A 13273-nucleotide genomic window follows, 5' to 3' on the forward strand; every position below is an offset into this window, starting at 1 on the left:
GCTCCCACTTGACTAGTGGAACTTTCCAAGAGGAATCCGTTGTCCCCCAAATAAATCTTCTCATAATTCTGTCCAATTCCTTGCATACTGACGAAGGGAGCTTAAAAACTTGCATCACATACGAAGGAATTGTGTTAAGAACAGATTTAGTGAGAGTGATTCTTCCGGCTAATGATAACAATTTGCTCTGCCACCCATTCAACCGATTTGATACCTTCTCAATGAGAAAATCAAACGTATTCCGAGATATTCTAGAATGGAAGATTGGAGCTCCTAGATACATTCCTAACTCTGTCGTACTTGAAAAACCCGACATTTCAGCAAAATGAACCCTCAACTCAGGCCTCACATTGGCAGAAAAATATATCTGGCTCTTACTGACACTAACCTTTTCCCCGGAAGCCTCACAAAAGAGCTGGAGAGTGTCACAAACCGTCTCCATCTGAGTTTCTGACGCTTCTGCAAACAGAATAAGATCATCGGCAAAAAAGAGATGTGTGATAATAGGTGTACCTCTTTTGATCTGGAACCCCCTCCATCTTTCTTCCTCAGTTCTTTGTTTGATGAGATGTGCTAGACGTTCCATACAAAGAACAAAGATATATGGAGATAGAGGGCAACCCTGGCGGAGACCTCTAGAAGGAGAGAAACTTCTAGTCTGTTTTCCATTCCAAACAACCTTCATGTTAACCGTAGTGATGCAACTCATGATAATAGCAATGAGAGTGTGGGGTAGACCTATTTCTACGAGAGTCTCTTCAATAAAATTCCAACGAATTCTATCATAAGCTTTCTCGAGGTCTACTTTAATCGCCATGAAGCCTCGTTTGCTCTTTAATCTGTCCATTGAATGGATGATCTCTTGAACCATTATGATGTTATCCGTCACAAAAAAAATCCGAATAGAACATGCTTAAAATATAGGCAGTCCACTATTAACAGTCGTTCATCAATATAGGCAATCCACGTAAATAATATCTATAAATTTAATGGTTATTAAGTACCAGATTTGGCATGATGTCGAAATTTTATGTAGAAAAAAAATAAAACTTTCATTTGGAATATAATGTCTAATAAAATAAATAAATAAATTTTAAATTTCCGAGGCTTTAAAGACACGGAATGAACCAAAATTGATGTCTTTTCATCACAATTAAAATCTTTAAGAATTTTCAATAGAACAAAAAAATATCTGTAGAAAAAAAAAAGGACAAAAAGGGTTTTTTCCAAGCGAGAAAATGTTGAAAAAGTGACGAAGACAATTCAAAGGGTGAAGATCAAAACAACGCAAGTTGACTTGACCTCAAGACAAAAAAACTCATCCCCTGTTTCACGCAATCTGAACACAGGGACGGGGTGTTCATATGGGTCTTCTGCTCACTCCCAATCCCAACCACAGAGGAAATCGAGTGATCGATCTGAACTGAAGCCATGTCTGTTTTATCCAATCTCTCTTTCCTCTTCCTCTTCCTCTTCCTCTTCCTCACAAGCCTCCAAGTTTCTGCGCAACCAAACCCGACATACTTATACCATACATGTCCGAACACGACAACTTTCACCAGAAACAGCTCTTACTTCGCCAATCTGAGAACCCTTTTGTCCTCTCTCTCTCCTCGTAACGCTTCTTTCTCCCCCGGATTCCAGAACGCCACGGCGGGGCAAGCCCCCGACAGGGTCACCGGACTTTTCCTCTGCCGTGGGGATGTCTCCCCGACAGTCTGTCGTAACTGCGTTGCCTTCGCCGTCAACGACACTCTGAGACGGTGTCCGAATCAGAGAGAGATCACGATTTGGTACGACGAGTGCATGCTTAGATACTCTCACCTAAATATTCTCTCGACCCTCGATACCAATGGAGGAGTCATACTGATGAACACCCAGAATGTTACATCTGACCAGTTAGGTCGATTCAGCGACGTGCTCTTCTCGACGATGAATCAGGCTGCTGAAGAGGCCGTGAATAGTTCGAGAAAGTTCGCGGTCAAGAAGGCGAATTTAACAGCTTTTCAGACTTTTTACGGATTGGTTCAGTGCACTCCTGATCTTACAAGACAGGATTGCAACAGATGTCTGCAACTAGTCATCAATCAATTGCCTCGTGCTAATATCGGGGGAAGACTTCTTGTTCCGAGTTGTAACTCAAGATTCGAGCTTTACCCATTCTTCAACGAAAGCGCTACCCCAACTCGTCCTCCTCCGCCGCCGCCACCTCTGCCGCCGGCGTCATCTCCTCCATCGCCACGACCTGGTCAGAAGAACTCTGTCTTCTTCCGTCATTTTGCTTGTTTCTTGGTGAATTCTCCATTGATTTATTCGAGGATCTTTTACTTGCAGGGAAGGGTGGGAATTCTTCTGTGGTGATCATAGCTGTTGTTGTGCCGATTGCTGTAGCTGTTTTGCTCTTCGTAGTTGGTTATTGTCTCCTTGCAAGGAGAAGAAAGAGTTATGATACAGCAGCTGCAGATGACGGTAATGATTTCGATAACCGTCCATGTCGATATCGAAAGATTAACTTTGTAAAAGAATGAAAAGAACTGAACTTTGATCTTTGTCACTTGCAACAGGAGATGACTTCACAACTGCAGACTCACTGCAATTGGATTTCAAGACAATTGAAGCCGCAACTGGTGGGTTTTCTGAGAGCAATAGGCTCGGACAAGGTGGATTTGGTGAAGTTTACAAGGTATATAAGTCTTGGTTAGTTGCTGAATTTCTTTCGAAGTTTTTTTCGCGTTTAAGTAATGCGTGTGTTTTTTTGTGTGTAGGGACTCAGGCCTCACATTGGCAGAAAAATATATCTGGCTCTTAGGTGACCGAGAATTCAAGAACGAGGTTGTTCTTGTTGCAAAGCTTCAGCACAGAAACCTGGTCAGGCTTCTCGGGTTTTGTTTGGAAGGGGTAGAAAGGATTCTTGTCTATGAGTTCGTTCCCAACAAAAGTCTCGACTATCTCTTGTTCGGTACATTGCATTCCATCCTTTTGGTTGTATTCCCGGAAATCTGCCATTCTCAAAACCCGGAACGTTAGTCCTGTATCTGATCAGAAGTATATATGGATGTTGCAGACCCTTCGAGGCAGGGCGAGCTGGACTGGACAAGACGGTACAAGATCATCGGAGGGATTGCTCGAGGGATTCTTTACCTTCATCATGATTCACGTCTCACAATCATCCATCGTGATCTAAAAGCGAGCAACATTCTGCTAGACGCTGATCTGAACCCGAAGATTTCGGATTTTGGGATGGCAAGAATTTTCGGGATGGACCAAACTCAAGCCAATACCAGCAGGATAGTTGGTACCTAGTAAGTTCTGTCCACTTGACCATTCCTTAACCTTTACTTCGGCTGTAAACTCAGATTTGGTGTATGTTTCAGCGGTTACATGTCTCCCGAATATGCGATGCACGGTCAGTTCTCGATGAAATCTGACGTCTATAGCTTTGGAGTACTGATTTTGGAGATCATAAGCGGCAAGAAGAATAGCAGTTTCTACGAAACAGACGGTGCTAGTGACCTGGTCACATATGTGAGTACAAAAGGATCAAAAATTTCAAAACTCTAGCCTTTCTAACCATATATATTCAAGTATTATTAATGGACCGAGATAATTATGTTAGGCTTGGAAGCTATGGAGGAAAGGGTCGCCCTTAGAACTCGTGGATCCGACCATAGGAGAGAGTTACCAGAGAAACGAAGTTACAAGATGCATCCATATCGGGCTATTATGTGTGCAGGAAGACCTCGGGGACCGTCCAAACATGTCGACGATCGTATTGATGCTGACGAGTAACACGGTGACTCTGCCAGTGCCTCAACAGCCGGGATTTTTCTTCCGGAGTAGGCAGGAAAAAGATCCACTGGATAAGGGGTTGGGGTCTGATCAATCTATGAGCAAGTCTATCCTATGGTCTGTTGATGATGCTTCAATTACAGAAATAGATCCTCGTTGAAGACAGATGATGATGATGTTCATATATGTACACGATCGCTCTGTATTTGTCCCTAAAGCTTCGTGTTTAAATACAAGCGAAGCATTGTAGAATTTCCGTCGAGCCTGAGAAAATCCAGTTTCCCAACATATTTGCACATATACAACGTCAAAGTTTTATATTTATATGTATGTGTGTGCGTATATATATCCTCCTCCTCTATCTGAATCTTCTGTGTTGAGATGAAGAGGATCTAGGAACTGGTCTGAAGAATTCGTTGTCATTCTATATCAGATTTACAGAAAACAGAGGACCATTATGTGGGAAAGAAACAAAGTCTGAGAACTGATTCGATTGAAACAGAAACAGAGCAAAAGGCCAAAGATTTTCGTTTCCAGGGCAAAACCCGTCAATAATCATTGAGGTCTACAGATAGATCTACCGAGATTCTGGTGTGGATTGATCATGTCTGCTTTGCAACAAAAATCCAGGTTGTCGGGGAGCAGGTAGAGTGATGGTGTTGCTAGTGAGCATCAAGATGATGGTCGACATTGTTGGACGAACTGTTGGATCTTCTTGAACACATAACAGACCGATATGCATACATCTCGCCACTTCGTTGTTCTGATAATTCTCTCCAATGGTTGGATCCACGAACTTTAGCGGTGACCCGTTTCTCCAAAGTCTCCAAGCCTAACATCATCATAATAACCGACACCCGACAATCAAAAACCTGGATTGATGTTACAGAACTCGAACTCTTTTGAAATTTGGTCATGTATACTCACGTGTGTGATTAAACTGCCTCCATTGCCGTCTATCTGGTAGAGGCCGCTGTTCTTCTTGCCACTGACAATCTCGAGAATCAGTACTCCGAAGCTATACACATCAGATTTCATCGAGAACTGCCCACGCATCGCATACTCGGGAGACATGTAACCGCTGGAACATACATCACACTTGAGTTTACGGACAACCAAAAAGGTTAGGCGATACTACACAGACAAAGGGCCACACTTACTAGGTACCGACTATTCTACTGGTTTTGGCTTGAGTTTGGTCCATCCCGAAAATCCTAGCCATGCCAAAATCTGCAATTTTCGGGTTCATATTAGCATCCAAGAGAATGTTACTTGCTTTGAGATCACGATGTATGATTGTGAGCCGTGAATCTTGATGAAGGTAAAGAACTCCTCGAGCAATCCCTCCAATGATATTGTTCCGTATCGTCCAGTCTAGTCGGCTTTGCTTTGTAGGGTCTGCACTTGCCCATATACTCATTAGCTATAAGATTAAGACAAGGAATCCGGACAATACTGTCGAACGCAACTGACCAAACAGGAAATAGTCGAGGCTTTTGTTGGGCACAAACTCGTAGACAAGTAACTTCTCTTCTCCTTCCACACAAAATCCGAGGAGCCTAACAAGATTCCTGTGTTGAAGCTTTGCGACAAGAGCAGCCTCGTTTTTAAATTCTTGTGTGCCTTGTCCTGATTCTTTTGATAATCTCTTCACTGCAACCTCAGTTCCGTTCATAAACGTGGCCTAGAAATATAAGGATATAGCAGCATTATTGTCACTTATGTTTCAAGCGTTGTAGAGAAGTACCAAATTATCGGGCAATCAAAAGAACTAAATACCTTGTAAACTTCACCAAATCCACCTCCCCCGAGCCTGTTGCTCTCCGAAAATTGATTTGTTGCAGCTTCAATTGTCTTAAAATCGAATTGCTGCGAGCGTTCGGTTGTGATGTCATCCTCAGCTGCCCAACAAAAGTGTAGTCTTATTATTATGGATGCTGAAAATTTTCATTTAAAAGAAAAAAGCTGAAGGCTAATCTGTCCATTGTGGGAAAGTACGCACTTTCTACTTCAATTTCCTTACAGGCTTTTCTCCTCCAGCAAGCAGCCATTCCTACAGCAAGTAACACTAAGAAGACAACAACAGTGGGAACAACAATTGCAACGATAGCTCCGGTTGAGATCATTCCATTGTCTGCACCAAACGAGCGTAAAATATCAGTGATCATTTTCGTGCGTCAATGAAATTTAACATCTAGCGTTTGAATCCATCTCATGCCTTTTTAGAATCTTCCAAAAATGTTTGTTGTGTTCAAAGGACTTACCTTTCTTGCTCCTGTCGGCCTGATTGCTCGGTGGAGGAGGAGCCAACGCAATATTATCGAAGGCTCCAGAGTAAGGATATAAATCCCATCGGAAGAAGCAGCTCGGTTTCATGACAGCCCCGCCCAGCTTTCCACGGCAGCATGCCTGATAATCACCAACACTTTGTCGTAGACAGCGGTTACAATCTCCCGGAGATATATCCGGAGTGCATTGCATTAATGCATATATATTCTGGAAGGTCGTCAATGCTGCTACATCAGCTGCATAATAGCTACGTTTTGAGGATGATGACTCATTGGCCTCGCCCGAGGAAGCCGCAGCTATCACACGAAGGGTTAACCCCTCCCATATTCTATCGAAATCTGTTAAATTCCCTCCGAGATCTCCGGTGTTGAAAAGGCTTACACTCGGCTGCATATCAAGCTTTCCGAAAAACGAACGGTTGGAGTATCGAATGAGGCAAAGCGTGGGGTCACGGGGCCATGAAAAGGCTTCCGTTTGGTTGGGACAACTCCGTATTATTTCATCAGACGCGGCATTGATGCAATCAGAACAATCCTCATCTTTAGCACCTGGAATGCACATCCCCACGGCATAGACTCTATTCGGTTCTTGGCCGACAGAAGCATTATAGAAGCCACCTCGACCTGTGACATTGGAGGGAAGATAGGAGAGAATAAGACGACGATTTACGTCATAAGTACCGTTTGGCCTGAAAGACCCTGCATTGTTTGAGCACACTTGAGCAGAAACAAGACCAATGCTTGCGAGGACAAAGCAGAATATTGACAAGAAACTCTTGTTGTGATCCATTTTCATAAACTAGTAACAGACGGTTGCGTTAGAACAGCGAGAAAGAAGGATATATACGTATATGTTCCGTTTCCCATAAGTTCGTAACCATTTGATTTTTTCGCTGCGGATTGCCGTGGAAAGACGTGTGAAGATGCCGCATCCATTGATCAACTAAGTTTTCTAAGTTCACTTGGTCAAAAGTTTGAAATTTCCATGTGCATAGTCTCAAGAGCTGACCTGATATTTCTTTTCAAGAGTTGAATTTTCTACGCATACCTTTGATGCGATTAGTGGCGTGCCCCGGGGATTGGGGAGCTGTAGAATATTCAACAAAGACGGACAATTTTCCGTCTGGTCCGAAGGTTTCATCGTCGATCTGCACCAAAAGTTGCAGGAAAATAACATGAAACAGTGGACGATGATGTCGAAAAAAGAAAGTACGAGAATTGATCCGGCGAAACAAATCAATAGCCAAATTGCCAGTGTAAAGTCTCCAACTATCCGCCAACTTCCATCGTCAACGCATCATAATCTACAAGAGTAGAGAAACCCTAAATCCAAAATCAGCAATAAAGCTAACCCTAAATCCCAAACTGAATCGCCGGAGACAGACCAGCGAGAAACAGTTGAAGAAGACGGCGAGAGGGGGCCGACGGTTAAGTATAATTAACCGGTTTGAGTTGTGTAAACCAATCGGTGTGACGAGCGATCTCTACAAGAGCAACAAGGCAATCATAACCTTCTCATTAAGCACTGAACATATAAAAACAATGATTCCTTCTTTTTTGTGAAAGAAAAAAAAAACAATCTGTTCATGAGTGTCTCCGATTCAATCTTTTCGTGTGCATCCACCTCTTTGCATCAAAATCTAGAAACAATAAACCAAACCCGAGTTTCATCTGCTACGAAAAATAAATCTGGTTTGATAATGTTCACTCTCAACGAGGATCTAAATCAGTGATCGATGCATCATCGACAGAATAAACAACAGATGGTTCTTGATCTTGTCTGCTTTGTAAGAAAAACCCGGGTTGTCGTGGAACCGGTAGAGTGATGGAGTTACTAGTGAGCATTAAGATGATCGTTGACAATGGCGGACGATCTGCAGGATTTTCTTGAACGCATAACAGCGCGATATGAATGTATCTGGTAACTTCGTTGCTCTGATAATTATCTCCAATGGCAGGATCCACGAGTTCTAAGGGCAACCCATTTCTCCATAGCCTCCAAGCCTAACACAATGATCGATCGATCAGTATCACATCCTTTATAAGAGGTAAAGTAATGAAAAAGGTCGATTTTTTATGCTCATACTCACATGTGTTACCAGATTGCCAGCAGTGCCCTCTCTCTGGTAGAAGCTGCTATTCATCTTCCCGCTAATGATCTCGAGAACTAAGACTCCGAAGCTATACACGTCGGATTTCATGGAGAACTGGCCATGCATTGCATATTCCGGAGACATGTAGCCGCTGAAGCATACATTAGAGCTTAGTATATAGGGGACAGAAAAGGTTTATCAAGCTTCAGTTCCAAGTTACTCAGGGACAAAAGTGTTTTACTATGTTCCGACTATCCTGCTCGTGTTGGCTCGAGTTTGGTCCATCCCGAAAAGCCTTGCCATTCCAAAATCCGCGATTTTCGGGTTCAGGTCAGAATCTAGGAGAACGTTGCTTGCTTTGAGGTCACGGTGTATGATTGTGAGCCTTGAATCTTGATGAAGGTATAGAATTCCTCGAGCGATCCCGACAATGATCCTGTGTCGTCTTGTCCAGTTCAGCTGTTCTTGCTTTGTACGGTCTGCATATCCATATAAACCGTCAGCTACAAGAATACAGACCCCGAGGTTTCCGAGAATGGCTAAAGAATCACCAGGATTCCTAGAACAGACCGAACAAAAAATAATCGAGGCTCTTGTTGGGGACAAACTCGTAGACGAGAATCTTCTCTTCTCCTTCCAAGCAAAACCCGAGTAGCCTAACGAGATTTCTGTGTTGGAGCTTCGCTAAAAGAACCACCTCATTCTTGAACTCTCGGTCACCTTGTCCCGATGTTTTGGACAACCTCTTCACCGCAACTACACTTCCGTTGGGAAGAGTACCCTACAAATAACACCAGCAAAATCTCTTTGTTCCGGCTGCATTGATTCAAAATTTTGAAGAAATAGCAAAGCAGATCTTCAGAGAACTTATACCTTGTAAACGTCGCCGAACCCCCCTTGACCAAGTCTGTTACTATGCGAAAACTGGTTCGTCGCAGCTTCGATGGTCTTAAAGTCGAATTGAAGTGAGTGTGGAGCTGTGATATCATCATCAGCTGGACAATAACATTAGTTAACCTCAAATTCCTGGATTTACACTTAGTTTCTATACCTTTATCTGTTTTCCTAACATTCAAAATAACATGAACAACTAACTCACTCTCGAGTTCCATCCGTCGATACGACTTTCTCCTCCTCCAAACCACAAATCCTAGAGCAAGTAGAGCCATGATTATGACGGTGGGAACGACAATTCCCACGATAGTTCCCGCTGAAATTGTTTTGCCATCTGCAAAAGCCCCACCGGAATGTTACTTACAGGAATGGAAACATCATCTAATGTATGAACCTGATTTCATGTCATTGTTTTGGTACCCTTAGTCTATGTCAGCTCTTTTCCGTCATATTCAGGCGACTTACCTTCCGTGGTCGTAGTATCGGGCCGATCATCGGGAGAAGGCGTGGGTTGCAGCGGAGGAGAAGACGCAATGATATCAAAAGCTCCGAGATATGGATACATATCCCACCGAAAAAAGCAGATCGGTCTTCGAATGCTTCCCCCTTGCTTCCCGCCACAACATGACTGATAGTCGCGGACATTTGCGCGTAGACATGCGTCACAATCCCCCGGAGATAGGCCCGGAATACATTGCATCAACGCGTATATACTTTGGAAATCTGTCAAGTGTTTTACATCAGCTGCGTAATACTTCCGTCCAGGCGAAGTGGCTGAGGTCGTTGCATCTATCATACTTTGCATGAATCCATTCCATGTCGTATTAAACTCCGTCAAATTCCCTGAAACGTCCAAGTTTATGGTCTCTTGTTGACGCGGCTCCAACTCGATTGATCCGAAAAAAGAGATGTTCGAGTATCGAACAAGGCAAAGAGTTTTGTCGGCTCTCCAGTCAAAAGCACTTGTCTGGTTCGGACAGTTGCTTAATAACCCGTTAACCGCAGGCTGGATACAGTCTGAACAAACCTCAGGTCTCGTTCCTGGAATGCACAAACCCAAGGCATAAACTGTGTCGGGACCTTGACCAATCGAGCCGTTGTAGTAACCACCTCGAGCTGTGACATTGGAGACAAGAGCTGAGAGGATGAGTTGACGGTTCGTGTCATAAGTGGTGTTGGGTCTGAAAAATCCTGCAGTGTCGACGCATTTTTGGGCGGAAACAACACCAAAGAATAGGAGGACGAAGCAACGGATCGAGTCAAGATTCTTCTGACCCATTTTCGAGAGATTTTTGCAGATTCTTTTTGCAAGAACTTAGAACAAGAAACTATATAGACGACACTGTTGTCGTTCATTACAATGCTCACTCTGTCAAAGAAGGGTGCCAGACAATTTCATGTGCGGTCACGTCAACGAATTAGATACGAAAAATCAAAGTTCACTCATTAAAGAAAAACAAATTTCCAAGTTAGGTGAATATAGTAAATGTTGAAGATTCAAAAAGGCAAAAGAACATGGACCGCAAGCAATAGAACTGCAGAAGGCGTGATGTATTTAAAAAGCTGAATCAAGCGTAGACAAGTCAACGAGGGTCCATAACGTTTGAAGAAAATTCAACGGTTTACACGATTTTATTCTTTCAAGAGAAGAGATTGCAGAATCTCTCACAGGGGAATGTGGCAATAAAACCAAACGTTGAAACATAACAGATAAGCAGAGAAAGCTGCAATGGAGCCGACAAACAGATGAAAACAATGACATCGATCTTGTCAACACACATCTTTACATCAAGAAACAGAATGTGTTTATCCTCAACGTGGATCTAAATCTGTAATGGATTCATCATTGACAGAACAAGCCATAGATGATATTGGATCCTGATCCCGTCTACTTTGAAAGAAAAATCCAGGTTGTCTCGGAACTGGGAGAGTGACCGAGTTGCTAGTAAGCATCAAGATGATCGTTGACATGGTTGGACGATCTGCAGGATTTTCTTGAACGCATAATAGCGCGATATGGATGCATCTTATAACTTCGCCGTTTTGATAATTCTCTCCGATGGCCGGATCCACTAGTTCTATCGGCGACCCGCTTCTCCAAAGCCTCCAAACCTAAACATGGAGACCCAACCAGTCAACACAGAGTAGACAGAAATCAAGATTTGGAATCTTGGTTATAGACTCACATATGTGACCAGATTGTCTGGATGATCGTCTGTTTCGTAGAAGCTGCTGTTCATTTTCCCGCTAATAATCTCCAGAACCAAGACTCCAAAGCTGTAGACATCAGATTTCATGGAGAATCTGCCATGCATTGCGTACTCAGGAGGCATGTAGCCGCTGAAACATTTACAACAAGTTTAAGCAAGCTTGATCTGTTGATATAACTGTTTTCGAAACTTCAATCAATTGGAACTCAAGGGCAAAAGTATTTTACTATGTTCCAACTATCCTGCTCGTTTTGTCTCCGGTTTGTTCCGTCCCGAAAATCCTGGCCATCCCAAAATCCGCAATTTTAGCGTTCAGATCAGCATCAAGGAGAATGTTGCTCGCTTTGAGATCACGGTGTATGATTGTGAGACGTGAATCATGATGAAGATAAACAACCCCTCGAGCAATCCCTCCGATGATCTTGTACCGTCTTGTCCAATCAAGTTGGCCATGATTCGTATGGTCTGTACATCATAAATATATGTATATGGTTAGCTACCAGAGATTCACAACCGTAAGTTCCATGAGTTGCGAAAGAATCATCGAAACTCGTCTAGCAGTATAGGCACAGAGTTGAACGAAACTGACCAAACAGAAAATAATCGAGGCTTTTGTTGGGCACAAACTCGTAGACGAGGATCTTTTCCTCTCTTTCCAGGCAAAACCCGAGAAGCCTAACCAGGTTTCTGTGTTGGAGCTTTGCTACGAGAACAACCTCGTTCTTGAACTCCCGTTCACCTTGTCCCGATGTTTTCGAGAGCCTCTTCACTGCAACTTCTGTTCCATTTGGAAGCATGCCCTATAATATCGAATAAAGAACACGCTTTCATGCAAAATGACACAAGATTTCAGATTGAGTGACAAATCAGATAGGGTGAGAGGCCTTTTGCCTTGTAAACTTCGCCGAAACCACCTTCACCGAGCCTTGTCGAGAATTTATTCGTTGCTGCTTCGATGGCCTTAAAGTCGAACTGCAGTGAGTGTGGAGTTGTGATATCATCATCATCATCATCATCTGCACAGCAAAAGTGCAGTGTTTTATGCCGTACAGATTCTGCATTATTGTACCCCCAACTCTTGTTTTACAGATCTCTTGGATTTGAATATACATCCAAACAACAAATCCTAGAACAAGAGCTTGGATTTATGTATACATCTCATGTGATGTGGTGAATTAAAATTTAAAAAACAAAACTCACTTTCAACCTCCATTGGCTTGTAGAACTTTCTCCTCCTCAGAACAACGAATCCTAGAGCAAGAATTGTCGTGATTACGGTGGCAGGAACAATGATTGCCACAATTATTCCGGTTGAAATCGCTTTTCCGCCTGCACAAAACCCGAATCAATGAAGACTGTCCACATCAAGAAACATATCATCGTAACTATACGTCTGTCAGTGTTTCCTTCCCCTCTTTCTCTCCTACAATCTCGTAACCGTGTTCCATAAATCTAACCAGTTACTTAAAAATGGACTAACTGTTTACCAAACCTTCATTATCTATACCAGTTTTGTCAGTTTCTAAGAGTTGTTCTTGTTCCAGTGAGCGTTCTGTCTGCAGTTTAGGGGCCGGGGACTTACCTTTCTTGGTCATGTCCGGTGAAGGTGGTGTAAGTTGAGGCGGAGGAGCCGATGCAATATCGGAAAAAGCTCCAAGGAATGGATACAGATCCCACCGGAAAAAGCAGACCGGTCTCCGGACAACCCCGCCTTGCTTCCCACGGCAGCACGTCTGATAATTACCTACAGCTAGTTGTACACAGTTACTGCAATCCCCCGGAGATATATCCCGAGTGCATTGCATTAACGCGTAAATTTTTACGAAATCCGTCAAGGGCGTTACGTCAACCGCGTAAAATCTGCGGTCTGATGACACTGAAGATACTAAACGAAGCATGGCTCCTTCCCATATTCCGTCAAACTCCGTCAAGTTCCCTGTGATGTCCCCGGTGTTGTAACTCACTTGCACCGGATTCAGATCAGCCGAGCCGAGAAAAG

At 43.2% G+C, this 13273-nt stretch overlaps 4 protein-coding genes across 5 annotated transcripts in view; 1 reads left to right on the top strand and 3 right to left on the bottom strand.

The window, feature by feature from the left end:
* Positions 1-1297: 1297 nt before the first annotated feature.
* Positions 1298-4079, top strand: LOC104814510 (cysteine-rich receptor-like protein kinase 10). Of its 2 annotated transcripts, none has more exons than XM_010542595.2 (7): positions 1298-2248; positions 2335-2469; positions 2565-2738; positions 2774-2959; positions 3065-3302; positions 3375-3525; positions 3617-4079. In XM_010542595.2, the coding sequence occupies exons 1-7, from the start codon at positions 1432-1434 to the stop codon at positions 3947-3949; spliced, it is 2034 nt and encodes a 677-aa protein (XP_010540897.1). In that variant the 5' UTR covers positions 1298-1431; the 3' UTR covers positions 3950-4079. The 2 variants fall into 2 exon arrangements, with proteins under 2 accessions (XP_010540897.1, XP_010540889.1); XM_010542587.1 differs by having other exon boundaries at positions 2565-2691; positions 2766-2959.
* Positions 4080-4262: 183 nt separating this feature from the next.
* Positions 4263-6915, bottom strand: LOC104814524 (cysteine-rich receptor-like protein kinase 11). Its single transcript, XM_010542607.1, has 7 exons — positions 6054-6915; positions 5792-5923; positions 5569-5690; positions 5263-5473; positions 4950-5187; positions 4717-4870; positions 4263-4621 (listed from the first exon to the last, which is right to left on the bottom strand). The coding sequence occupies exons 1-7, from the start codon at positions 6871-6873 to the stop codon at positions 4367-4369; spliced, it is 1932 nt and encodes a 643-aa protein (XP_010540909.1). The 5' UTR covers positions 6874-6915; the 3' UTR covers positions 4263-4366.
* Positions 6916-7562: 647 nt separating this feature from the next.
* Positions 7563-10417, bottom strand: LOC104814545 (cysteine-rich receptor-like protein kinase 11). Its single transcript, XM_010542644.2, has 7 exons — positions 9530-10417; positions 9270-9398; positions 9044-9165; positions 8741-8951; positions 8412-8649; positions 8168-8321; positions 7563-8081 (listed from the first exon to the last, which is right to left on the bottom strand). The coding sequence occupies exons 1-7, from the start codon at positions 10341-10343 to the stop codon at positions 7788-7790; spliced, it is 1962 nt and encodes a 653-aa protein (XP_010540946.1). The 5' UTR covers positions 10344-10417; the 3' UTR covers positions 7563-7787.
* A 394-nt stretch (positions 10418-10811) lies between these two features.
* LOC104814550 (cysteine-rich receptor-like protein kinase 11) overlaps positions 10812-13273 on the bottom strand; it is a 3205-nt gene continuing 743 nt past the window's right edge. The window contains exons 2-8 of the mRNA XM_010542657.1: positions 12857-13273; positions 12475-12603; positions 12166-12290; positions 11864-12074; positions 11502-11739; positions 11251-11404; positions 10812-11176 (exon numbers count right to left, since the gene is read on the bottom strand). Coding sequence (XP_010540959.1) covers positions 10877-11176; positions 11251-11404; positions 11502-11739; positions 11864-12074; positions 12166-12290; positions 12475-12603; positions 12857-13273 — 1574 coding nt within the window. The 3' untranslated portion in view covers positions 10812-10876. The remainder of the gene's footprint in view (positions 11177-11250; positions 11405-11501; positions 11740-11863; positions 12075-12165; positions 12291-12474; positions 12604-12856) is intronic.

The sequence above is a fragment of the Tarenaya hassleriana genome, unplaced genomic scaffold, assembly GCF_000463585.1.
Source record: "Tarenaya hassleriana unplaced genomic scaffold, ASM46358v1 Cleome1, whole genome shotgun sequence".
In the NCBI taxonomy this organism is placed as follows: Eukaryota; Viridiplantae; Streptophyta; class Magnoliopsida; order Brassicales; family Cleomaceae; genus Tarenaya; species Tarenaya hassleriana.